A 25,659-nucleotide genomic window follows, 5' to 3' on the forward strand; every position below is an offset into this window, starting at 1 on the left:
TACCATTTCCGTTACAAAGTTATAAAAGATTCAAAGTGGGGGCTGGCGAACCAGCAACCCCCACCTTGGAAATTCAAATTGTTAGAAAATAACACGTTAAAACAGAAATAGAAATACCTCAAAGAAATATAATGATCAGATTAAGCGGAGTTTTTGGTACTACTCCCCACAATGCGTTCGCTGTACTGATGGGGTTAAAGCCGATGCACTTATTAATAATCCAACGGGCGGCAACATACTGGCTCAAAAAAGGGGATAAAATAGAGTACAGGACTTAATTGGGATAGAAGTGGATAACATACAAGATATAGAAAGAGGAATATTAGACAAGTGGCAAAGAGATTGGAATAATTCAGAAAAAGCAAGAAGAACATATAGCTTAATCCCAAACATAAGGGAAAGACTTAAATGGCACCACTTTGATCCATCTGCTGGCCTTGTCCACTTTCTCACGGGACATGGCCCCTATGGCCAATACCTTCAAAGATTTGGACTAAAAGAAAACGGAAACTGTGATTGTGGCCAATTTGGCACACCGGAACATTACATAATATGGTGCCCTCTACTTGAGGATCGAATAAACGCCAGGAATATCATAAGAACAAGAAGAATGGAAGATGTTATCTCCGATGAAAGAGACTTCAAAGTGGTAAATAAAATAACTAATGATTTTTCCCAACGGAGTAAAAAACAATATGAGGAAAGGAATTTAGCAAATAGGAACCAATAAGGAATCAATAGATATGAAAGAGAAAGAAGCGGAGTGTGTGAGTTGTGTGTTTATGTCTTTCTTTTCGGACCGGAGGACATCTCCTGGAACGCTGGTATTCCGCGTGCCCCGGAAGGAAACGCGTGAGTTAATGTGGGCTCGACACATCCCCGGCACAAACCGGAATGGAACTCCGGATGCGTCGGGCCGAAGTGAATTTTGAGTTTCGGTGGCGGGACGTGTTTCTTCAATAAACAAATATATAAGATGTCATGAAACTAAATAACGACACGAATCAATACGAAAGATAACGTGACCCTATGTGACTCAGCTAAACAGGCGCCATTTCCGTTTCCGGTGCAACGGCGGAGGGACACAACTGACCAAAGCCCACACTAAGTGCTCTGAGTGGGTCCTGGGCCCCAAGCCGTTGCTCGAGGGACCGAGGACGTACAAAACAACCGAGGAACATAAATTAGAAACAAGGAATTAGAGAAGAATACACCACTGGGGAATGTAGTGAGTGCAATGAGTGAAGTGAAATAGTGTTAAATTGTGTTTCTCACACAGGAATGAGATAGTGTGCTAGTGTTCAAACTACAACAATTCAGTGTGGATAGTGCTAAATAGTGATAAGCGATGTGTGTGATTAGTGTTATAATTGGAGAATGTGGTAAATTCTCACACAGGAGAGAGCCAAATTACACATATATGTGAAACCAAAAGAAACCATACAGGGAAAAACTTGAACAAAACGGAAAAAAAAGAAGAGGAAATAGTACGGGAAAGGCTAGGTATAGATCAGAAGCAATGAATGATGAAAATGATAGGACTGACGTCACGTTCAACTCGAGTCAGAATCAAAGTAGATTAGCTAGATTATATAAAGGAAGATTACTCATTATTAGATAATAATTAGTAGTTAGGATCCTGTTTTTTTTTTCAAATTTTATTGTTTGTTTTGTTTGTTTTCTTGTTTTCTTGTTCAACGTTGTGATTTGTCAAATCCAACCTTGTCCTCGACCTTGTCTTTGTCCCCGTTCCTGAAATAAATATGAAAGATGAAATAAAGGTTGAAGAATGATATTGCAATGATGATAGCCCGTTTCGGTTCAAATCTTCAGGTGCCGATTCCGAAGAGGCGCGTCTGAGCAATACAAAAAATGTACCATTTCCGTTACAAAGTTATAAGAGTTTGAGGTGTGGGCTGGCGAAACTGCAACCCCCTACCTTGGAATTTTGAAACTAAATCTATTCCAATCGTTTCTGCTACGTTTGTGCCGCGATGCACCGCATAAAAATTACGTTTGTAAAACTTCCGATAGAAAGTTATAAAAGTTTTAAAGTCGGGAGCTGGCGAAACAGCAGCCCCAGGTCTTGGAATTTCGAAACAAGATTTATTCGAATCATTTGTGCTACTTTTGTGCCGGAAAGTGCCGCACAAATTTTCGCTTGTAAAATTTCAGTTACAAAGTTATAAGAGTTTTAAAGTTAGGGGCTAGCGAAATATTAGCCCCCACCTTGGAATTTCGAAACCAAAATCTATGCCAGTCATTTGTGCTACGTTTGCGCGGGAATGTAAGGCAAAAATTTTCGTTTGTACCACTTCCAATAGAAAGTTACAAGAGTTTTAAAGTGGACGGCTGGAGAAACGGCAACCCGCCATCTTGGAATTTCGAAACAAAATCTATGTCAAACGTTTGTGCTACTTTTGTGCCAGAAGGTACCGCAATAATTTTCGTTTGTACCATTTCCGTTACAACGCTATAATAGTTTTAAAGTGGGGGGGGGGGGCAGGCGAAACAGCAGCTCCGAACCTTGGAATTCCGAAACAAAATCTTTGCCAATCGTTTGTGCCGGAATGTACCTCAAAAATTTTACTTAGTTTTTTTCCGTTACAAAGTTATAAGATGTTTAAAGTGGAGGACTGTCGAAGCGGCAGCCAGCCACCTTGGAATTTCGAAACAAAATCTGTGCCATTCGTTTGTGCTATGTAGGTGCCGGAATGTGCCGCAAAAATTTTCGCTTGTACTATTTCCGATACAAAGTTATAAAATATGATAAAGTTCTTCTCGGGCAATCAGCCAGGTGAAAACTGGTGGATTGGCCAACGTTTCGAAAACTGTCATCGTTCTCATCATCAGGGCAATTATGTAGAGATCAGCGGATGTAAGTAATATATACTCTGGACTGGCGAAAATGCTGGTTCCTGATTGGCTGAAAATGCTGTTTCCTGATTGGCTCATTCAATCTGAAAAACTGGAGCTGTGATTGGCTCGCTAATTTCCGTAGTCCGTGGTACTGATTGGCTGAGGGTTATCTGGATGTTTGTGTGTCGTTTTCTTTGCTGTGGTACTGATGACCGGGTTCCACAGGGGGCTGAGTTGAAATCCAGTGTCTCTATTAACGTTGTTCGGTTCATGAACTATGGCAAGAGATTCAGCTACTATCCTGGTCCAGTAATTGGTGCTCTTGGTAATGTGTCCTTAAATAAAACTTTATGGCCTTCTGTTAAACTGTGTTCAGCTAAACCTGATTTTTCTGGATGGAATAATCTAATGTAATTTTCATGTTCTCTGCAACGTTGTTCAATGGTGCGTTCTGTTTGTCCTATATAAGGCTTTCCGCATTCACAGGGTATACGATACACGCCTGGTGTCTTTAAGCCCAAGTCATCTTTGATCGGGCGAAGTAAGTTTCTGATTTTTGGTGGCGGCTTGTGTATGGTCTTAATGTTGTGTTTTCTCAGAATCCGGGAGATCTTTCCAGAAAGTTGTCCAGTGTATGGTAAAACTGCTATATTCAATGGTTCTTCAGTTTCTTCTTTGGATTTCCTCTGTTCAGAAAAGGTCCTTATCAGGGCCAAACTGATGTCATGCTTCTTGTAATTATTCTGGTGTAGCGTCTTCTTGAGATGATCCAGTTCCCGAGGGAGGGATTCTTCCTCTGAAATGTCTTTCGCTCTATGTGCTAGTGTGCTAAAGACAGTGTTTCGCTGTGACTTATGATGAAAACTGTTGCCATTGAGATAGAGGTCAGTGTGAGTAGGTTTCCTGTAGACGCTATGGCCGAGACTACCGTCGGGCTTCCGGAGGATGAGAATGTCCAGAAATGGCAAGCATCCGTCCTTTTCAATCTCCATTGTGAACTTGATGTTACTATGTTGTTTATTAAGAAATTCTAGGAACAAATACAGTGTCTTCTCCCCGTGACGCCAGATGTCAAACGTATCATCTACGAATCTATAAAAACATGACGGCTTGAAAGGTGTCAGTTCTATTGCCTTTTGTTCAAAATCTTCCATAAAGAAATTCGCAACTGCTGGTGAAAGTGGTGATCCCATGGCGACTCCATCCGTCTGTTCATAGTACTGTCCATCATATAGAAAGTATGTTGAAGTTAGGGTGATTCTGAATAATTCCACAATTTCCGGTGTGAAGTGTTCACTAAGTAGGAGTAACGTATCTTGAACTGAAACCTTGGTGAACAATGAAACTACATCGAAGCTGACTAGAAGGTCTCCTGGAGCTGTGCGTATTGTTTTTAGTATATTCACGAAGTCGGATGAATTTTTCACATGATGCTCACACTGTCCTACTAATGCCTGAAGCAGAGAGGTGAGATACCTGACTAGGCAGTAAGTTGGACCCCCAATGGCACTGACGATGGGTCTCATCGGGATGTCAGGCTTATGTATTTTTGGCAGGCCATAAAGTCGGGGTGGCTGACTAACGTGTGGCGTGATTTCTTTGCGGGTTTCATCAGATAAACTGGCTTTTTTCAAAAGAGCAGCTACTTTCCGTTCGACTGCATTTGTAGGGTCCCTCTTAAGGCGTCTGTAGGCCGTGTCATTGAGTAGCTCCAACATCTTGTTCTTGTAGACTTCTGTAGGCATAAGTACAGTTGCATTGCCTTTGTCTGCTGGTAATATGGTGGTGTTGGTGTCTTGGCGGAGATTTTTGAGAGCTGTTCTTTCTTCTTTGGAAATATTAGGTTTTGGTATTCTGGCCCTTTTCAGGGCCAAACTTACTTCATGGCGAATTTCGTCTGCTTCTGCTGTTGGAAGAGAGTGTATAGCTTGTTCAATGCTGGAGATTATTTCTGTAGACGGAATGAACTTAGGCGCTGGAGCGAAGTTCAGATCTTAAAGTTATAAAAGATTTAATGTGGGGGCTTTCGAAACAGCAGCTCAGAACATTTGAATTTCGAAACAAAATCTATGCCATTCGTTTGTGCTACGTTTGTATTGGAATGCACCGCAAAAATGTTCGTTTGTACTTTTTCCGTTAAAAAAGTTTTAAGAGTCTTAAAGTGGAGGGCTGGCGAAACAGCAGCGTCTGAACTTGGAATTTCGAAACAAAATCATGCCAGTCGTTTGTGCTACGTTTGTGCCGGAATGTACCGCAAAAATGTTCGTTTGTACCACTTCCGATATAAAGTTATAAGAGTATTAAAGTGGGGGGCTTCGAAAACTGAAGCCCCCTACTTTGAGTTTTGAAACAAAACCTATGCGAATCGTTTGTGCTACGTTTTCGCCGGAGTGTAGCGCGAAATTTTTCGTTTGTACTATTTCCGATAAAACTTATAAGAGTTTTAAAGTGGGGGCTGCGGAAACAGCAGCCTCCCACCTTGGAGTTTTGAAACAAAACGTCAGCTAATCGTTTGTGCTTTGTTTGTGTGGGAAAGTGCCGCAGAAATTTTCATTTGTATTACTTCCGAGACGAAGTTATAAGAGTTTCAAAGTGGAGGGCTGGGGAACGCCAGCCTCCAACCCTGGAATTTCGAAACAAAATCTATGCCCATCTTTTCTGCAACGTTTGTGCCGGAATGTACCGCAATAATTTTCATTTGTACCATTTCTTTTCCAAAGTTATAAGATTTAAAGTTTAGGGCTGGCGAAACGGCAGTCCCCCCACCTTGGAATTACGAAACAAAACCTATGCCAATCGTTTTTGCTACGATTGTGTCGGAATGTATCGAAAAAAATTTCGTTTTTACTTTTTCAGTTACAAAGGTATAAGAGTTTTAAAATGGGGGACTGGCGAAATAGCAGCCCCCAACATTGGATTTTCGAAACAATATCTATAACAATCGTGTGTACTACATTTGTGCTGGAATGTACTGCAAAAATTTTCGTTTTTACCATTTCCGTTACAAATTAGTAAGAGTTTTAAAGTGGGAGGCTAGCGAAACAGCAGCCCCCAACCTTGGAATTTTGAAACAGAATCTATACCAATTGTTTGTGCTATGTTTGTGCCGGAATGTACCGCACAAAATTTCGTTTTTACCGTTTCCATTACAAAGTTATAATAGATTTAATGTGGGGATTGGCAAAATGGCAGCCCCCTATCCGATACAAAATCTATGCCAATTGTTTGCTCTGCGTTTGTAATACAAAGGAAATTTTTCTGCTACATTCCGGCACAAAGTTACAAGAGTTTTAAAGTGGGGTCTGGCGAAACGAAAGCCCCCCACATTAGAATTTCGAAAAATCTATGCCAATCTTTTCTGCTACGTTTGTGCCGGAATGTACCGCAATAATTTTCATTGGTACCATTCCCGTTACAAGCTTATAAGAGTTTTAAACTGGAGAGCTGGCGAAACAGTAGCACCCCCACCTTGGAATTTCAAAACAAGAGCTTTTCCAATTGTTTGTCCCGGAATGTACCGCAAAAATTTTGGTTTCTACAATTTCCGTTACCAATTAATAAGAGTTTCAAAGTGGGGAATGGCGAAACGGCAACCCCGCAACTTGGAGTTTTCAAACAAAATCTATGCCAATCGTTTGTGCCATGTTGGTGCGCAAAAATTTTCGTTTGTACCACTTCCGGTACGAAATTATAAGAGTTCTAATGTGGTTGGCTAGGAAAACGGCAGCCTCTAACCTTGGAATTTTGACACAAATCCAATGCCTATCCTTTGTGCTACATTTGTGCCGGAATGTACCGCAAAAATGTTCGCTTGTACCATTTCCGTTACAAAGTTATAAGAGTTTTAAAGTGGAGGGCTGGCGAAAGAGCAGCCCCCACCCTTGGAATTTCGAATCAAAATCTATGCCAGTCGTTTGTGCTACGTTTGTGCCGGAATGTACCTGAACAAGTTTTGTTTGTGCCACTTCCATTACGAAGTTGGAAGAGTTTAAAATGGACGGCTGGCGAAAAGGCAACCCCCTTACTTATAATTTCGAAACAAAACCTAAGCCAATCGTTTGTGCTATTTTTTGCGGGACTGTACCGCAATAATTTTCGTTTGTACCATTTCCATTACAAAGTTATAAGAGTTTTAAGTTGGTGGCTGGCGAAACCGCAGCCCCCTACCTTGGAATATTGATACAAAATTAAAGCGAATCATTTCTTCTACGTTTGTGCCGTAATGTACCGCAAAAAGATTCGTTTGTACTATTTCCGTTACAAAGTTATAAGAGTTTTAAAGTGGGGGCTGGCGAAAAAGCAGCTCCCAAAATTGGATTTTCGAAACAAAATCTATGCCAATCGTATGTGCTATATTTGTGCCAGAATGTACCGCAAAAAATTTCGTTTGTACCGTTTCCATTACAAATTTATAATAGATTTTTAAAGTGGGGACTGGCCAAATGGCAGGCCCCTACCCGACATAAAATCTATGCCAATTGTTTGCTCTGCGTTTGTGCCGAAATGTACCAGAAAAATTTTCGTTTGTAGCACTTCCATTAGAAAGTTACAAGAGCTTTAAAGTGGGGGCTGGAGAAAAACAGGAGCCGCAAATCTTGGAATTTCCAAACAAAAGTTTATGCCAATCGTTTGTGCTAAGTTTGTGCCGGATTGTACCCCACAAATTTTCGTTTGTACCATTTCCGTTACAAAGTTATAAGAGTTTTAAAGTGGAGTCTGGCGAAACAAAAGCCGCAACATTGGAATTTCGAAACAAGAGCTCTGCCAATCGTTTGTGCTAAATTTGTGCCGGATTGTACCCCACAAATTTTCGTTTGTATCATTTCCGTTAGAAAGTTATACGAGTTTTAAAGTGGGAGGCTAGCGAAACAGCAGCCCGCAACCTTGGAATTTCGAAACAAAATCTATGCCAATCGTTTGTGCTATGTTTGTGTCGAAATGTACCGGAAAAAATTCGTTTGTACCACTTCCAATACAAAGCTATGAGAGTTTTAAAGTGGGGGGCTAGGGAAACGGCAGCCCCCACTTTGGAACTTCAAAGCAAAATCTATGCCGTTCGTTTGTGCTACGTTTGTTCTGGAATGTACCGAAAATATTTCGTTTGTACATTTTCCGTTACAAAGTTATAAGAGTTTTAAAGTGGGCGGCTAGCGAAACAGCAGCCCCTGATCTTGAAATCTCGAAACAAAATCTACGCGTCTTTTGTGCTACGTTTGTGCCGGAATGTAGCGCAAAAAAATTCGTTTATACCACTACCATTACAAAGTTATAAGAGTTTTAATGTGGAAGTCTGGCGAAGCTGCAGCCCCCCACATTGGAATTTCGAAACAATACATATGGTAATCGTTTGTGATACGTTTTCGCTGGAATATACCGCAAAAATTTTCGTTTGTACCACTCCGATAAGAAAGTTATGAGTTTTAAAGTAGGGGGCTAGGGAAACGACACCCCCCACCTTGGAACATGAAAACAAAATCTATGCCATTCGTTTGTGCTACTTTTTTCTTGGTATGTAAGGAAAAAATTTTGGTTTGTACAATTTCCTTTACAAAGTTGTAAAAGTTATATAGTGGGCGGCTAGCGAAACAGCAGCCCCTGATCTTGGAATCTCGAAACAAAATCTACACCAGTCGTTTGTGCTACGTTTGTGCCGGAATGTACCGCAAAAAATTTCGTTTATAGCACTACCATTACAAAGTTATAAGAGTTTAAAAGTGGAAGTCTGGCGAAACGGCAGCCTCCCACATTGGAATTTCGAAACAAAAGCTATGCCAATCGTTTGTGCTACGTTTTTGCCGGAATGTACCACAAAAAATTTTCGTTTTTACCACTTCCATTGCAACGTTAGAAGAGTCTTAAAGTGGAGGGCTGAAGGAGCGGTGCCCCCCCATCTTGGAATTTCGAAACGAAACCTACGCCAGTCGTTTATACTACTTTTGTTACGGAATGTACCGCAATAATTTTTGTTCGAACCATTTCCGTTACAAAGCTATAAGAGTATAAATGTGGGTGGCTGGAGAAACAGGAGCCCCAAACCTTGAAATTTCGAAGCAAAATCTATTTTTCCTGTACATTCCGGCACAAACCTAGCGCAAACGATTGCCATAGATTCTCTTTCGAAATTCCAAGCTGTTGGGCTGCTTTTTGCCTAGCCCCACACTTAAAAACTCTTGTAACTTTGTAACGAAAATGGTACAAACGAAGTTTTTTCCCGGTACATTCCGGTACAAACTTAGCACGAACGATTGGCATAGATTTTGTTTCAAAATTCCAATGCGTGGGGCTAACATTTTGCCAGCCTTCCACTTTAAAACACTTAAACTTCGTAACAGATATGGTAAAAACGAAAATTTTTTAGGTACACTCGGGCACAAACGTAGCACAAACGATTGGCGTAGATTTTGTTTCGAAATTCCAATGTGGGGGCTGGTGTTTGGCCAGACCAAACTTTAAAACATTTATAAATTTGGAAGGAAATGGTACACACTCAATTTTTGAGCTACATTCCGGCACAAACGTAGCACAAAAGACTGATGTAGATTCTGTTTCGAGATTCCAAGATCAGTTGCTGCTGTTTCGCTAGCCGCCCACTTTAAAACTGTTAAAACTTTGTAACGGAAAATGTACAAACGAAATATTTTCGGTACATTCCAGGACAAACGTAGCACAAACGCACGGCATAGATTTTGCTTTGAAGTTCCAAGGTGAGGGCTGCCGTTTCCCTAGCTCTCCACATTAAAACTCTTATAATTTTGCACCGGAAGTGGCACAAACGAAAATGTTTGCTGTACATTCCGCCACAAACGTAGCACAAACGATAGACAAATATTTTGTTTAGAAATTCCAAGGTTGGAGGCTGCCGTTTCCTAGCCCCCCTCTTTAAAACTCTTATAACTTCGTACCGGAAGTGGAACAAAGAAGAATTTTTGCAGTAAATTCCGGCTCAAACGTAGCACAAACGATTGACATAGACTTTGTTTCGAAATTCCAAGATTGGAGGCCGTTGTTCCCCAACCCCCCACTTTAAAACTCTTAAAGCTTCGGACCAGAAGTGGCACTACGAAACTTTTTTGCGGCATATTCCGGCAGAAACGTAGCACAAACGATTGGCGTAGGATTTGTTTCGAAATTCCAAGGAGAAGCCTGCCGTTTCCCCAGCCCTCCCAATTTAAAACTCTTATAACTTCGCACCGGAAGTGGCACAAACGAAAACATTTGCATTACATTGCGGCACAAACGTAGCACAAACGATTGGCATAGGTTTTGTTTTGAAATTCCAAGGTTGGAGGCTGCTGTTTCTTTAGCATCAACTTTAAAACTCTTATAGCTTTGTACCGGAATTGGTACTAACCCAAATTTTTGCGGCACATTCCGGCACAAACATGGCAATAACGATTGGCGTATGTTTTGTTTCCAGACTCCAAGGTCGGGTGCTGCCGTTTCCGCAGACCCCCAACTTTGAGACTCTTGTAACTTTGTATCGGAGGTGGTACAAACGAAATTTTTTGCGGTACATTCCGACACAAACGTAGTTAAACGATCGGCATAAATTTTGTATCAAAATTCCAAGGTTTGAGGCTGCCGTGTTTCAGCACCTCACTTTAAATCTCTTATAACTTCGTACTGTAAATGGTACAAACTAAGCTTTTTGCGGTATATTCCGCCACAAACGTAGCAAAATGATTGGCATTTTTTTCGAAATTCCAAGGTGAAGAGCTGCGGTTTCTGCAGCCACCACCATCTTAAAACTCTTATAGCTTTGTATTGGAAGTGGTACAAACGACATTTTTTCGGTACATTCCGACACAAACTTAGCACAAAAGAATGGCATAGGTTTTCTTTCGAAACTCCAAGGTTGGAGGCTGCCGTTTTCCCAGTTTCCCTCTTTAAAACTCTTATAACTTCGTACCGGAAGTGGTACAATCGGAAAATTTTCGGTACATTCCGGCACAAACGATTGGCTTAGGTTTTGTTTCGAAATTACAATGTTTGGGGCGGCAGTCCCCGTAGTCCCCCATTTTAAAAATCTTATAACGTTATATCAGAAGTGGTACAAACGAAACTTTTTGCAGTACATTCCAGCACAAACGTAGCCCAAACGATAGGCATAGGTTTTGTTTCGAAATTCTAAGGTTGGAGGCTGCGGCTTCCCAACCCCCTACTTTAAAACTTTATAACTTTTTATCGGAAGTGGTACAAACGAAATTTTTGCGGTACATACCTGCGCAAACGTAGCAATAACGATTAGTATAGGTTTTGTTTCAAAATTCCAATGTGTGAGGCTGCCGTTTCGCCAGACTTCCACTTTAAAACTCTTATAACTTTGTATGGTAGTGGTATAAATGAAATTATTTGCGCTACATTCCAGCAGAAACGTAGCACAAAAGACTGGTGTAGATTTTGTTTCGAGATTTCAAGATCAGGGGCTGCTGTTTCGCGAGCCGCCCACTTTAAAACTGTTATAACTTTGTAACAGAAACTGTACAAACGAAATATTTTCGGTACATTCCGGCTCAAACGTACCACAAACGATTGGCGTAGGCCTTGTTTCGAAATTCCAAAATTGGAGGCTGTTGTTCCCCAGCCCCCACTTTAAAACTCTTATAGCTTCGTACCGGAAGTGGCACTAACGAAAATTTTTGCGGAATATTCCGGCAGAAACGAAGCACAAACGATTAGCGTAGGCTTTGTTTACAAACACCAAGGTGGGGAGCTGCCGTTTCCGCAAAACCTGCACTTTAAAACGCTTATAACTTTGTAACGGAAATATTACAAACGAAAATATTTGCATTACATTGCGGCACAAGCGTAGCAATAACGATTGGCATAGTTATTTCCAATACTCCTAGGTGTGGCGGCTGCCCTTTCCGCAGCCCCCACTTTGAATCTCTTATAACTTTGTACAGAAAGTGGTACAAACGAAAATTTTTGCGCCGCATTTCGGCACAAACGATTGTCATAGGTTGTGTTTCATAACTTCAAAGTGTGGCGGCTGCCCTTTCAGCAGACCCCACTCTCAATGTCTTATAACTCTGTATCGGAAATGGTACAAACGAAAATTTTGCGGTACATTCCGGTAAAGACGTAGCACAAACGATTGGCATAGGTTTTGATTCAAAACTCCAACGTTGGGTGCTGCCGTTTCCGCAGCCCCCTTTTTAAAACTGTTAAAAACTTTGTATCGGAGGTGGTAGAAACGAATTTTTTTCGGTACATGCCGGCACAAACGTAGCACAAACGATTGGCGTAGGTTTTGTTTCGAAATTCCAAGGAGAAGGCTATCGTTTCCTTAGCCCCTACTATAGAACACTTATGACATTGCACCGGAAGTGGTATAAATGAAAGTTTTTGCGCTACCTTTCGGCACAAACGTAGCTCTAATAATTGGCATAGGTTTTCTTTCGAAACTCCAAGGTTGGACGCTCCCGTTTCCCCAGTCCCCACTTTAAGACTGTTATAACGTTGCACCGGAAGTTTTAAAAACGAAACTTTTTGCGATACATTTCGGCACAAATGTAGCACAAACGATTGGAATAGGTTTTGTTTCGAAATTCCAAGGCTGGAGGCTGTCGTTTTCCCAGCCTTCCACTTTAAAACTCTTATAACTTCGTACCGGAAATGGTACAAATGAAAAAATTTGCGGTACGATCCAGCACAAGCGTAGCACAAACAATAAGCATATATTTTTTATTTCGAAATTCGAAGGTTGGGGGCTGCCGTTTCCCCAGGCCCTCCACATTAAAACTCTTATAACTTTGTGGCGGAAGTGGTAGGAATGATAATTTTTTCGGTACATTTCAACACAAACGTAGCACAAACGATTGGCATATTTTTTTCTCGAAATTCCGAGGTTGGATGCTACCGTTTCCCCAGGCACCCCGCTTTAAAACCCTTATAACTTCGTACCTGAAGTGATACAAACTAAAATTTTTGGGGTACATTCCGGCACAAACGTGGCGGGAACGATTGGCATAGGTTTTGTTTCGAAATTCCAATTTTGGAGGCTGTCGTTTCCCCAGCCCGCTTCTTTAAATCTCTTATAACTTCGTACCGGAAGTGGTACAAACGAAAATTTTTGCTGTACATTCCAGAACAAACGATTGGCACAGATTTTGTTTCGAAAATCTAAGGTTGGAGGTTGCCATTTCCCCAGCCCCCACTTTAAAAATCTTATAACGTGGCACCAGAAGTGGAAAAAAAATATATCTTTGCGGTACATTTTGGCATAAATTTAGCTCAAACGATTGGCATAGGTTTTGTTTCGAAATTCCAAGGATGGGTGCTTCCATTTCTCCATCCCCCAGTTTAAAACTCTTATAACTTTGTATTGGAGGTGGTACAAACGAAATTTTTTGAGGTGCATTCCGGCACAAACGTAGCTGAAACGACTGACATAGGTTTTGTTTCGAAATTCCAAGGTTGGGGGCTGCCGTTTCACCAGCCCCCCTTTTAAACTCATAACTTCGTACCGGAAATGGTACAAACGAAAAATTTTTCGGTACATTCCGGGTCGAACCTAGCACAAACGATTGGCATTGGTTTTGTTTCGAAATTCCAAGGTTGGATGTTGCGCTTACCCTGCCCCAACTTTAAAACTCTTATAGCGTTGCACCGGAAGTGGTAAAAACGAAAATTTTTGCGTTACATTTGGGCACAAACGATTTGCATAGGTTTTCTTTCCAAATTCCAAGGTCGGGGGCTTCCATTTCCCCAGCCCCCCACTTTAAAACTATTACAACTTCGTATCGGAAGTGGTACAAACGAAATTTGTTGCGGTACATTCCGGCACAAACGTAGCACAAACGATTGGCATAGTTTTTTTTTTCCAAATTCCAAGGTTGGAGGCTGCGGTTTCCCCTGGCCCCCCACTTTAAAACTCTTATAACTTCGTACCGGAAGTAGTACAAACGAAAATTTTTGCGGTACATTCCGGCACAAACGATTGGCATAGTTTTTGTTTCGAAATTCCAAGTTTGGAGGCTGCTGTTTCTCCAGCCCCTTATTTTAAAATTCTAATAACTTCGGACCGAAAGTGGTAGAATAGAAAATTTTCGCGGTACATTCCGGCACAAACGTAGCAGAAACGATTGGCATAGGTTTTGTTTTGAAATTCCAAAGTGGGGCTGCTTTTTCCCCAGCCCCCTCACTTTAAAAATCTTATAACTTTGTGACGGAAGTGGTACAAACAAAAATTTTCGCGGTAAATTCCGGCACAAACGTAGCACAAACGATTGGCATTGGTTTTGTTTCGAAATTCCAAGGTTGGAGGCTGCCGTTTCCCCAGCCCGCTACTTTAAATCTCTTATAACTTCGTACCGGAAGTGGTACAAAAAAAAATTTTTGCTGTACATTCCAGCACAAACGATTGGCACAGGTTTTGTTTCGAAATTCCAAGGTTGGAGGTTGCCGTTTCCTCATCCCCCACTTTAAAAATCTTATAACATGGCACCGGAAGTGGAAATAACGAATATTTTTCCGGTACATTTCTGCACAAACTTAGCACAAACCACTGGCAGAGGTTTTTTTTTTTCGAAATTTCAAAGTTGGGGGCTTCCATTTCCCCAGCCCCCAGTTTATATCTCTTATAACTTTGTACTGGAGGCGATATTAACGAAAATGTTTGCGGTATATTCCGTCACCAACGTACCACAAACAATTGGCATAGGTTTTGTTTCGAAATTTCAACGTTGGGGGCTGCCGTTTCACCAGCCTCCCACCTTAAAACTCTTTTAACTTCGTATCGGAAGTAGTACAAACGAAAATTTTTCGGTACATTCCGGATCGAACCTAGCACAAACGATTGGCATAGATTTTGTTTCGAAATTCCAAGGTTGGAGGCTGCCGTTTCCCCAGGCCCCCACCTTAAAACTCTTATAACTTCGTACCGCAAGTAGTACAAACGAAACTTTTTTCGGTACATTCCGGATCGAACCTAGCACAAACGATTGGCATAGGTTTTGTTTCCAAATTCCAAGGTGGGGGGCTGGCGAAATGCACCTGTTAAAAAGGATAGAAAACTTTGAAAACCAAAACGGTTCCCAGGAAATGCTGAGAGGTTTTGGTTAATGTTTATGATTTTATGAACATAGAGGCTGACAATTGAAATCAAATTAACGTAAAAGAAGTGCAAAGGGGAGTATCTGACGCTACCGTTGTTTCAGTAAGTACTCTAAAACGTGTTACGAGTGCGCGAGAAATAAACAGAATTATGAGAAAGAGCTTTCTTACTCCAAATAAGAAGCGAGCACAACGAAAAACCAAAATCTCATTGAATGAGTTTGAGAAATGCGTTATTCGTCGAACAATTAATTAATGAAATCGATATTAATCACTATCTACCACTTCTTTCAAACCACTGTTGCTACCTCTTGGAGAAAAAAATAAATTTAATGGAAGCACTTGGTGTTTGCAAAAAATAATCTATTCCTTGGATTAAGGTTGGAAACAATAGACAACTACTTGTTGAAAAAGATGCATTTTGGTGAGAGATATTGATTTATTTACAAGTTCTGGATAATTACAGAAGGCAGAACCACCATATGATTAACATGAAAGAGACATGTTAATCTACAAGCAACTTACTTATGTTACTAGCGAAGGTGGAAAAATTATAGTTTCATTTTTCCATCAGTGTTTACTGTTCGCAATAGATGGCAGCATGTTTGACTTAGTAAATGTTTGCCAAATGTGTTAACAATCTTAAAGTGTACTGAACAATTTTTTAAATTTCTTATTTCGTGTAATAGACTTCGTTAGAATGTATCCTTAGTATGGATATTCCTGTTAGCATCTTAGTGTATTATGAAGGATCATCAAAACAAACGCAATTTTATATTGTGTTCTTTAGAACTAGTATCCAAAAAGTAGTTTTTGTTTTTTTCCATCATACTTACCCAGAGCTTGCTCTGAAGCGTTACCTTGCATATGGTGACGATTTTTGAATTATCCTTCCTTTTCCATATCCTGAGCCTCTTCCTCTGTTTCTTTCTAGAGATCCGTCTGTCAGACTTATCAAGCCAAGGGCGTCCGGATCTACGGATCGAGCCAGAGGAGCCGCTCCTCCTGGGCAACTATCCAAACGGGTTGTCCTACCTTCATCATATTCATAACTCACTACACATCATCTTCGGGTCTCACGGCTCTTTCGAAATCTATCGGTCTCTGCTATGGCAGATCAAGCTGCTTCTGGACCACAGGTGGATGGACGGCACGGTGGTCTTCCTCCGGTATTTGTCACTCCGACCGCTTCGAGCACGAAGGTGGTCAAGCGGAAGGACACTGGCAGCCGGCAGCGAACCATATCCGGTAGCTCTACAGCTTCATCAGCCTCAAATGTCTCCACCCGTTCGAGGTCCCCACGAAACTCACAATTGTATGCAGATACTTTCAAGCAGCCTCCCATCAGTCGAAAAAGCAGCACAGAGACGACATTTCAGCAACTTCTGATATGGATGCAGCCGATGAGAATAGCAATACAACTACTCTAAACTCTCAAACATCTCTCACCAATAATCAGCCTCATAATCGCCACATTCTTCATTCATTCCTACTTCAAAATTTTGACACAAAGTACAGCAATGAGAAGTTCATCACATTACAACTACGGAAGTATTTACCCAGCATTCCACTAGCAGAAGTCATCAAGACTCGTAACGGTTACATCTTAAAGTCCACAGACCCGCAGTTCGCTATCACCGTTCGAAACAAGGCCTCGTTTGAGATCTTTGGGAAGAACGCCAGTCTTACATCTCTCTCCTCTGCACGACAGAAACAAGCACCACCACCAAAACGCCCACCATTTCTGTCTGTTGTCATCCGGGGAGTTGACCCAACATATTCAGACACCGAAATTCATGAAGAACTTCAACATGAGGGACATAACATTCACAAAGTCATCCGCATACGGAACAATCAAGGGGCAACATACATGGTGCGCGTTCTTACAGCTTCACAAGATACGATCGACACATTGCTCACTACTGGCGCATACATTTACAAACGTCGTCACAGGGTTGAACCGTCACGTACTCCAGCTCCTCTTCCTGTGCGATGTGAAAACTGTCAAATATACAATGACCACAACACTGCTAATTGCAAAAATCCGCCAGTCTGTGGACATTGCACAGGACCACATCATACGCGCCTTTGCACTAATCTTCAGCAGCCACCTGAATGTCCCACTTGCCACGACCAACATCCGGCCTATAGTTATAAATGCAAAAATAAACCTCAACCTGACCAACAACATCCTGATTTAGTCGTTCCGCTCCGGATGCCAGACGCTTCACCTCCAACCAATCTCCACACCACAGATCCAGTTACCATACAGCAGCTTCTTCAATTTCTCACGCTCGCCCTACAAAACATTCATCCATTTCAACGCAATCATATTCTACAACAAATTACTAAAGCAGCTAAATCTGTCTTCAACGTCAATTTCTACGCCACCTACACCAACAATTATGTTCATTTCCATACCTCACGTCAAGAAACAACTGTTTAACTTACACATCATCATGGATTTAGTCTTCCTTTTCATGAATATTCGCTCATTACCTACCAACAAACTTCTATTCGAAGCACTGTTACTCGAAGAACACGCTTCTGTATTTTTGCTGAATGAGACCTTTCTCACCAAGTCTACCATATGTAATATTCCTCGCTACATAATCACTCGTCATGACAATACAGCTCCTGCATTACGGGCCAATGGGGGAGTAGCAATTGGCTTTCGCAATCACATACCATCTCGCCATCACATTTGTCCTGTTCCACACCTCCCTGAGCATCTCATCATTACATTGTACTTCAAGTCAATCATCATCACTTTTGCTACTATCTATGTTCGACCCGGTCACCCCATCCCACTTGAATTTTTCAGTCATATTTCTAATACCTATAAACATTTCATCATTCTCGCCGATATAAACTTTCATAGTCGCACTCCGAATGAACGCACACGCTTTACAGACCATATCGCCACTCACACTACCGGCATAATACATACTCTCCCATCTGCTACTAGACCTGTGTCCAATACCACTCCCGACATCGCCATTAATTCAAATACACTCGCTGCAAACAGTACATTCACAGTCCTTGATCTTCTTGGTAGTGACCACGCCCCGGTCAAACTTTCATATCATCTTGGTACTGCTCGACCGCAAAATGCACCTCCACCACTCCGAACGCCTCGCTTTGATAAAGCCAATTGGGATAAATATCGTACATATCTTACGACTGCTGTCGCAGATCTCCACCCTCCTATATCATCTGACGAACTCTATGCACACGTCACTACAATCACTTCCGAAATCACCCGTGCATCTGAATTGTACATTCCAACTTCCAGTTCTACTCCATACCAACCTAAATTGCCTCCCCACTACCTCGCTCAGATCAAACGCTCCCGCCAAGCATATCGTGACTACGTTCGGACACGAAATCCTGAAGCTCTACGCCTTCACAATCAGCTCCAACGTTCCGTAAAAAACTATCTTGAAGCATACAAAAAGCGCCAATGGATTAAAACTTGTAACACTCTCGCCGACACAGCACATCCATCACTTTACTGGAAACGTTTCAATGCGCTTTGTGGCAAATTCACTAAAACCCCTTACCCACTCATCATCAATAATAGTCCAGCTGCCTCTGATCAAGACAAGGCTAATGCTTTTGCCGACTACCTCCAGGACATCTTCACTCCTCAACCTTCTGATCATATTTTTTCTCATCCAGCAGATAAAATAAACACAGCGAGTCCTCTCTTCCAACCTAGTGCCAGTCATACATTGCCGCCTAATGAACTCACTTCTCCCATCACTGTTGCCGATATCACTTCCGTTGTCCAGACTAAACGAAACTCTGCTCCCGGTTTTGATTCAATTACCTATCGCCATATCAAGGAAAGTCCGCCCTCACTCCTGCTTTTATTGGCCTCTATCTTTAATTTCATCCTTCGAACAGGCTTTTTTCCTGCCGACTGGAAGGTGTCAAAAACGCTCATGTTCCCAAAACCGAATAAACCACCGAACGCCGTATCTTCCTACCGCCCTATACAGCTCACTTCGACTTTTAGCAAAGTACTGGAACGCATTCTAGTCAATAGGCTTCATCCTTATCTCCGTGCACGCAGTCTCATTCCATCTTTCCAAGCCGGTTTCCGCCCGTCATATTCCATCAATGATCAGCTCCAACGACTAAGTACCCTTATCACAAATCATTATAATTCTGTGCGACCATCTTGTCTTGTGCTTTTTGACCTAGAAAAAGCATTTGACAAAGTCTGGCATCTCGCCCTCATCTTCAAACTCATTAAACTTAAATTGCCATTACCATATATCCGTTTTATCTATCAATTTTTAGTCTGCCGTATTACCTATGTTCATATTAACAATCATTTATCACATCCAATATTTTTACATTCTGGCGTCCCTCAAGGATCAGCTCTGTCTCCCTTGCTGTACTTGCTATTCGTTTCCGACTTTCCAACTCTGCCCGCAGACGTACACACCTTTCAATATGCCGATGATACTGCCTTCCTCGCTCTCGGCCGTACCATCAGACACATCAACCTAATATTACAAGAATCAATTGATCGTTTCTCTCAGTGGTGTCGAAAATGGAAGCTCACTATAAATGCTTCAAAAACACAGGCCATCGTATTTCTTCCACCACGCAAACGCTCCAGAATCCATAGAAATCCATCACTCCTCTCTCTCTCCATTCAGCATTCGCCAATTCGTCTCAGCAAAACAGTAACTTATCTTGGCATTATATTTGATCAACACCTTACTTGGACTCCTCATCTGAACTACGTAAAAACTAAAGTCTATAACCGTCTCAATCTTCTCAAACGTCTGACTGGCACGACATGGGGACTTACATCACACATCGTTCTAAACACATATAAGGTTTTTCTTCGTCCTGTACTTACCTATGGATTCACTGCTTGGATATCAGCACCACCTTCATTCTACTTCAAACTGGCAACCTTCGAGCGCCACGCCTTTCGTATCGCTCATCGTATTTCTCTTCCTAGTCCGACTCGCTACTTGTATTCTCTAATAACCTTCCCTACCTTGCTTTATCACATTGAATCTCTCCGCCGAAAGTTCATCACCATTCGCTTCCAGCAAGAACAACCATTGCTTTTCGAAACCATGCATTACCTTGCTCTATCATCTGTTCGACCTCGATATTACCATCTCCCTCTTAATTTACTCTTCACACTCTATTGCTATACCTTACCGCCTAATCATCCAGACTTCGCACTTGTGCAAGATCACCGCCTTCATGTCCATCTACCGCATATCTACCCGTCATATCAAGCACAGTAACTCCTCTGTCATCTAACAGGGCCTCCTCTGTCTACATTAGCCTAGCGTCGCCCCTAGGCAGAAGATAACCCGCATTTGTCTATATTAACAGTCCCTATGTGTTGTGGCGTGCATCGCACCTCATCTCATACCTCATATTCATTTATACAGATTGCATTATTTCCACAAATTGTTTTGTATTATTCTAATCATAATTATTGTACTTGTAACTATATAATTTTGTTAATTACCTAATCTATAAAATGATTATAGTCGCAAAGACTATAATGACCAAACATATACAGTAATAAATAAAGAAATATCTCTTAGCCCAACGATTATAAACTTCAATTCCTTCATTCCTTTCCATCCCTTTCCTAAAAGAGGGTGTAGCCCTCTACAGGGTAGCTAGCCCTAGGGCTAGCATTAAAAAAAATGTTTTTTTTTCCAAAGATACTTTTCCAGAGGTATGCCTCTGAAGCGCCACCTACTTAGAACGGTGACGATTTTTTGAAAAAACCTTCCTACTCCTATTCCTGGGCTTTTCTCCGCGTTTTTTCAGGACACTGTTCATCAGACTTATCTCAGCCAAGGGTGTACAGTGTCACTGCATTAATAGGAGAACTGTCTTACCTGGACTACTATCCAAACGGGTAGTCCAACCTTGCTATCAGATCATTACATTACATTACATCTCATCATATTCACACTATCGTATTATCTTTGTTTTCTGGGCATTAGCCCACTGGATAGATCTCACTATGGCGGACTCTTTCACGAAACCTGGCAAACGAACTACCGGTCGACATCAAAATTTACCTTCTGTTGTTGATGGACCATCCGTTTGTTCCACGAAGGTGGGGCCACGGAAGGGGCCGTCAAAATCACAACAAAGTACTTCAGGCTCTCGCCAACGGAGAGACTCTCAAACTTCCGGTACATCCGTTGCATCTTCTGCTTCAGTTCGATCCAGGTCACCTCAATCCAAGAGTAGTTATGCCGCCCGAGTCCAAGACTCTCCTCCAAAGAAAAAGCATCACACGGAATACTCTGATAATGACACCATGGATACAGGAAACGCACCAGCAGCTTCTACTCTTCCAGCTGTTCCAACAACATTTTCCATCCTTCTTCGTAATTATGATCCTAAGTTCTCAAATGAGAAATTTGTTGCTCTTCAGCTCAGGAAATACCTTCCACGTGCTTCCATCAAGGAAATCGTGCACACCAGAAACGGCTACATCCTTAAAACAACTGATCCTGATCTATACAACACGATCCGGAACAAAGTTCCTATCGATACCTTCGGGGCACAAGCCGAAATCACTCATCTTAACACTTCGACTCGAAAGCAGCCCCCTCCACCTCGGAGGCCGTCCCAACTTTCCGTTGTCATCCGCGGAGTCGACCCGTCTTACACGGACGAGGAAGTTCACGATGAACTCAAACTGGATGGTTTCACCATTTCCAAAGTTCTTAGAATCCGCAATGACCGTGGGCCAACTTTCATGGTTCGCATTCTTACCCCCCATCAGGAGACAATAGACGACCTGCTTGCTCATGGAGCTTACATATACAATCGGAAACATAGAGTCGAACCATCACGTTCAATGGCACCATTACCAGTACGTTGCGAACGTTGTCAGGCATATAACACCCATAGTACAGCTGAATGTAAGAATGATTTCAAATGTGGCTACTGTGCAGGACCACATTCTACACGCCTATGTACTAACTTGCATCAGCCGGCGAAATGCGCTACATGTCCAGACAACCATCCTACATATAGTTACAAATGTAAAGCGAAACCGGAACCAACGCCGCAACATCCTGAATTGGTTGTCCCATTACGTGTAACGTCCATTACTCCCCCCACCACTCCTACAGTAGATACTCCAGTTACCGTAAATCAACTTCTCACCTTTCTCACTCTTGCACTACAGAATATCCACCCTTTCATCCGTCCACACATTTTACAGCAAATCACACTTGCAGCCAAGGCAACACTTCACATTCACTTCACCGCAACATATTCTGGGACTTCAGTACATTTTCATGCATCTCCAACAACTCCAACCAGTTAAATTTTCATCATGGCACTTAACTTTCTATATTTGAACATCAGGTCCTTTTCAAAGAACAAACTACTGTTTGAAACTCTGTTGCTAGAGGAACATATCACAGTTTTTCTCCTCAATGAAACATTTTTAACCAAATCAACTTCATGTCGCCTACCGGGATATACAATTCTACGCGCTGACAATCTCCTGCCTGCACAGCGAGCTAATGGGGGTGTAGCGATTGGATTTTCTCCTCATTTGCCTTATCGCCAGTTCTACTGTGCTCTTACTCCGTTACCCGAATACATCATTACCACTGTGTATTTCAAATCTATTATCATTACTGTTGCTACTATCTACATCCGGCCTGGGCATCCTCTTCCACTACAATTTGTACAGCACATTTCAAACTCCTATCGCCATTACATCATCATGGCAGATTTCAATATGCATAGTCGCTCCGATCTCGATCGTACCAATTTTGCAGCTTTTATCACCACACACACTACTGGAACTATTCATCAGTTGCCCAAACCTACTCGCCCAGAGTCAAATACCACACCTGACATCGTTATAACATCTAGCAATCTCCTAACCCATAGCAGCATTGCAGTACTTGATACACTAGGTAGTGATCACGCTCCTGTTAAACTCACCATAAACTTCCATTCTTCTGCATCATCTCGCTCGCAACTGCCTTCCCGTACCTGTTTTCGATTTGATAAAGCCAACTGGATCAGCTATCGCTCTTACCTCGCTCAACGCACCGAACACCTGTCATCCCCCACTACAGAAGACGATCTATACACCACAGTTGATACACTTACTCAAACCATACAGGAAGCTAGCACTCTCTTCATTCCTACTAGCAAAAATATCCCATATCAACCTCGACTGCCCCCACATTATCTGACTATGATCTCACGCTCTCGTCAACTATATCGAGATTACATTCACACCAGAAACCCTGAAGCCCTACTCCATCATCACCAATTGCAAAGAACTGTGCGCAACTACATCCTGGCATATAAACTTCGTTGTTGGGTTAAAACCTGCAATACCCTGTCTACCACCAGTCACCCTACCAAATTCTGGAAAAAGTTTAACGCTTTGTGCGGCAAGTTCACGAAAACACCATACCCAATTCTGATCGGCAATTCTGCTGCTCAAACAGATACGGAGAAGGCAAATGCTTTCGCAGACCATCTGCAGAACATCTTCACTCCACCGCCCCCTGGAACTACACCCATGTTGCAGACAGTGCTGACACCTCTGCATTCTTGCAACCCAACACCATGCATGAACTCAGTGTAAACCAAGCTATTACTTCATCTATCACTGTTGAAGAGGTCACAGATAATATCAAATATAAACGAAACACAGCGCCTGGCTTTGATAATATTACCTATCGCCAGATCAGAGAGTGTCCACCTACATTACTCATCCTCATTGCCAATCTCTTTACCTTCGTACTGCGTACAGGTTACTTTCCTCTACCCTGGAAAACATCTAAAACTCTTATGTTTCCAAAGCCACATAAGCCTCCTCATGAGATCTCCTCTTACAGACCAATCCAGCTCACAAGCACATTTAGCAAAATTCTCGAACGCATTCTCGTTAAACGGCTTCATACTTACCTCAACACCAGAAATATTATCCCTCTCACTCAAGCAGGCTTCCGTCCTTGTTTCTCCATAAACGATCAACTCTTACGTCTCACAAGCCTTATCACTACGCATTATAATAGAGTGAAACCATCATGTTTAGTCTTATTCGATCTCGAGAAAGCTTTCGATAAAGTGTGGCATCTCGGTCTTGTTTATAAACTGATCAGGCTCCAACTTCCTCCAGCATACATACGACTTATCTTCAACTTCCTCTCAGGTCGTATCACCTATGTTGCCATTAACGAACATTTGTCTCATCCTATCTTCTTACTGTCAGGAGTTCCACAGGGTTCTGCCCTTTCACCTTTGTTATACATTCCGTTTGTTGCTGACATGCCACACCTTCCTGACAACATTCATTCTTTCCAGTATGCAGATGATACTGCTTTTCTCGCTCTAGGAACATCCATCCAGCATATAAATAAGATCTTACAAACAGCCATCTCTGACTTCTGCCTTTGGTGCCGTCACTGGAAACTCACCATCAATGCTACAAAAACGCAGGCTATCATCTTCATTCCACCAAAGAAAACAAGCAAAGTCCGCAGAAATCGACGTTGCCTCTCTCTCCATGTAGACCAGGTTCCTCTGCAAGCTACAAACGCAGTCACATACTTAGGCATCACGTTTGACACACACCTCACCTGGATGCAACACCTTAAAACAATTTCAACAAAAGCTTACAATCGTCTCAACCTGCTTAAACGTCTCACAGGAACCACCTGGGGTCTCAAATCACACACAGTCTTGAACACCTACAAAGTCTTTCTTCGCCCTACTCTCACCTATGGCTTCACAGCTTGGATTGCCGCATCAGAAAAATTCTACCACAAACTTCTTATTCTCGAACGCCATGCCTTCCGAATTGCTTATCGCATCACATTACCTAGCCCCACACGAGAATTATATCAGCGCATTACTTTTCCCGCCCTGCAGTACCATCTCGAATCCCTTCGACTCTCATACATACGCCGCCGATTTCAAATCCACCATCCACTACTTTTCGACACAATGCACTATTTAGCACTACTTCCTACACCTACCCGTTATATTCACACTCCATTATCTCTTTTGTTTACGTTATACCATTACACTCTTCCTCCTGATGATCCCTCACTCTTGCTTCTGAACGATTACGTCACTCATGCTCATTTACCTCTCATTTTTCCATCATTTCATGCACAGTAATATTCTCATACTAACTTGGGTTCATCATGTCTCTCATTATAGCCTAGAGTCCCCCTAGGCAAGAAGATAACTGCATTCGTCCGCTAACATTTTCCTATGTGTTGTCCTGTGATTGCACCTCATCTCATCCTTCATCCTCATCAATTATATAACTATTACATTACTATCACTTATCTGCTAATCTCCTTATCGTGTTTATTGTATATTTAGTGTTCCTCATTTAATATTTTGTAAATCATTGTTCATCTACTTTCATACCAGCTATGTATGTATGTTTTATGTTAAATATATGTATTTATGTTTATCTCTACACCTAATGTTAAGGAACGCAAAGTTCCTTATGACCATTACTGCTATGAAATAAATAATAAAGCACTTAGACCAACCACAGCCCTAAAAACCAACAATCCTTTAAAATCACTTCCCTAAAAGAGGGCGTAACCCTCTCAGAGGTAGCTAGCCTTAGCTAGCAATGTAAAAAAAATAAAATAAATAAACGTTTTTTCAAAACATCATTGTTCTCTGGGTTAGCCTAACCTGTCTTAAAGCAGTTATTGCACCTTCCGA

General features: G+C 41.8%; 2 protein-coding genes across 2 annotated transcripts; one reads left to right on the forward strand and one right to left on the reverse strand.

Annotated features, from left to right (window-relative positions):
• Positions 1-1,694: 1,694 nt before the first annotated feature.
• Positions 1,695-15,783, reverse strand: LOC145670084 (uncharacterized). Its single transcript, XM_081738451.1, has 3 exons — positions 15,753-15,783; positions 3,589-4,834; positions 1,695-1,752 (listed from the first exon to the last, which is right to left on the reverse strand). The coding sequence occupies exons 1-3, from the start codon at positions 15,781-15,783 to the stop codon at positions 1,695-1,697; spliced, it is 1,335 nt and encodes a 444-aa protein (XP_081594577.1).
• Positions 15,784-22,270: 6,487 nt separating this feature from the next.
• On the forward strand, positions 22,271-23,551 carry LOC145670085 (uncharacterized). Its single transcript, XM_081738453.1, has one exon. It carries the CDS (start codon positions 22,271-22,273, stop codon positions 23,549-23,551), a length of 1,281 nt encoding a protein of 426 aa, XP_081594579.1.
• The last annotated feature ends 2,108 nt before the right edge of the window (positions 23,552-25,659 follow it).

Source organism: Thermobia domestica, chromosome 14 (genome assembly GCF_964235325.1).
Source record: "Thermobia domestica chromosome 14, izTheDome1.hap1.1, whole genome shotgun sequence".
Taxonomy (NCBI): Eukaryota; Metazoa; Arthropoda; class Insecta; order Zygentoma; family Lepismatidae; genus Thermobia; species Thermobia domestica.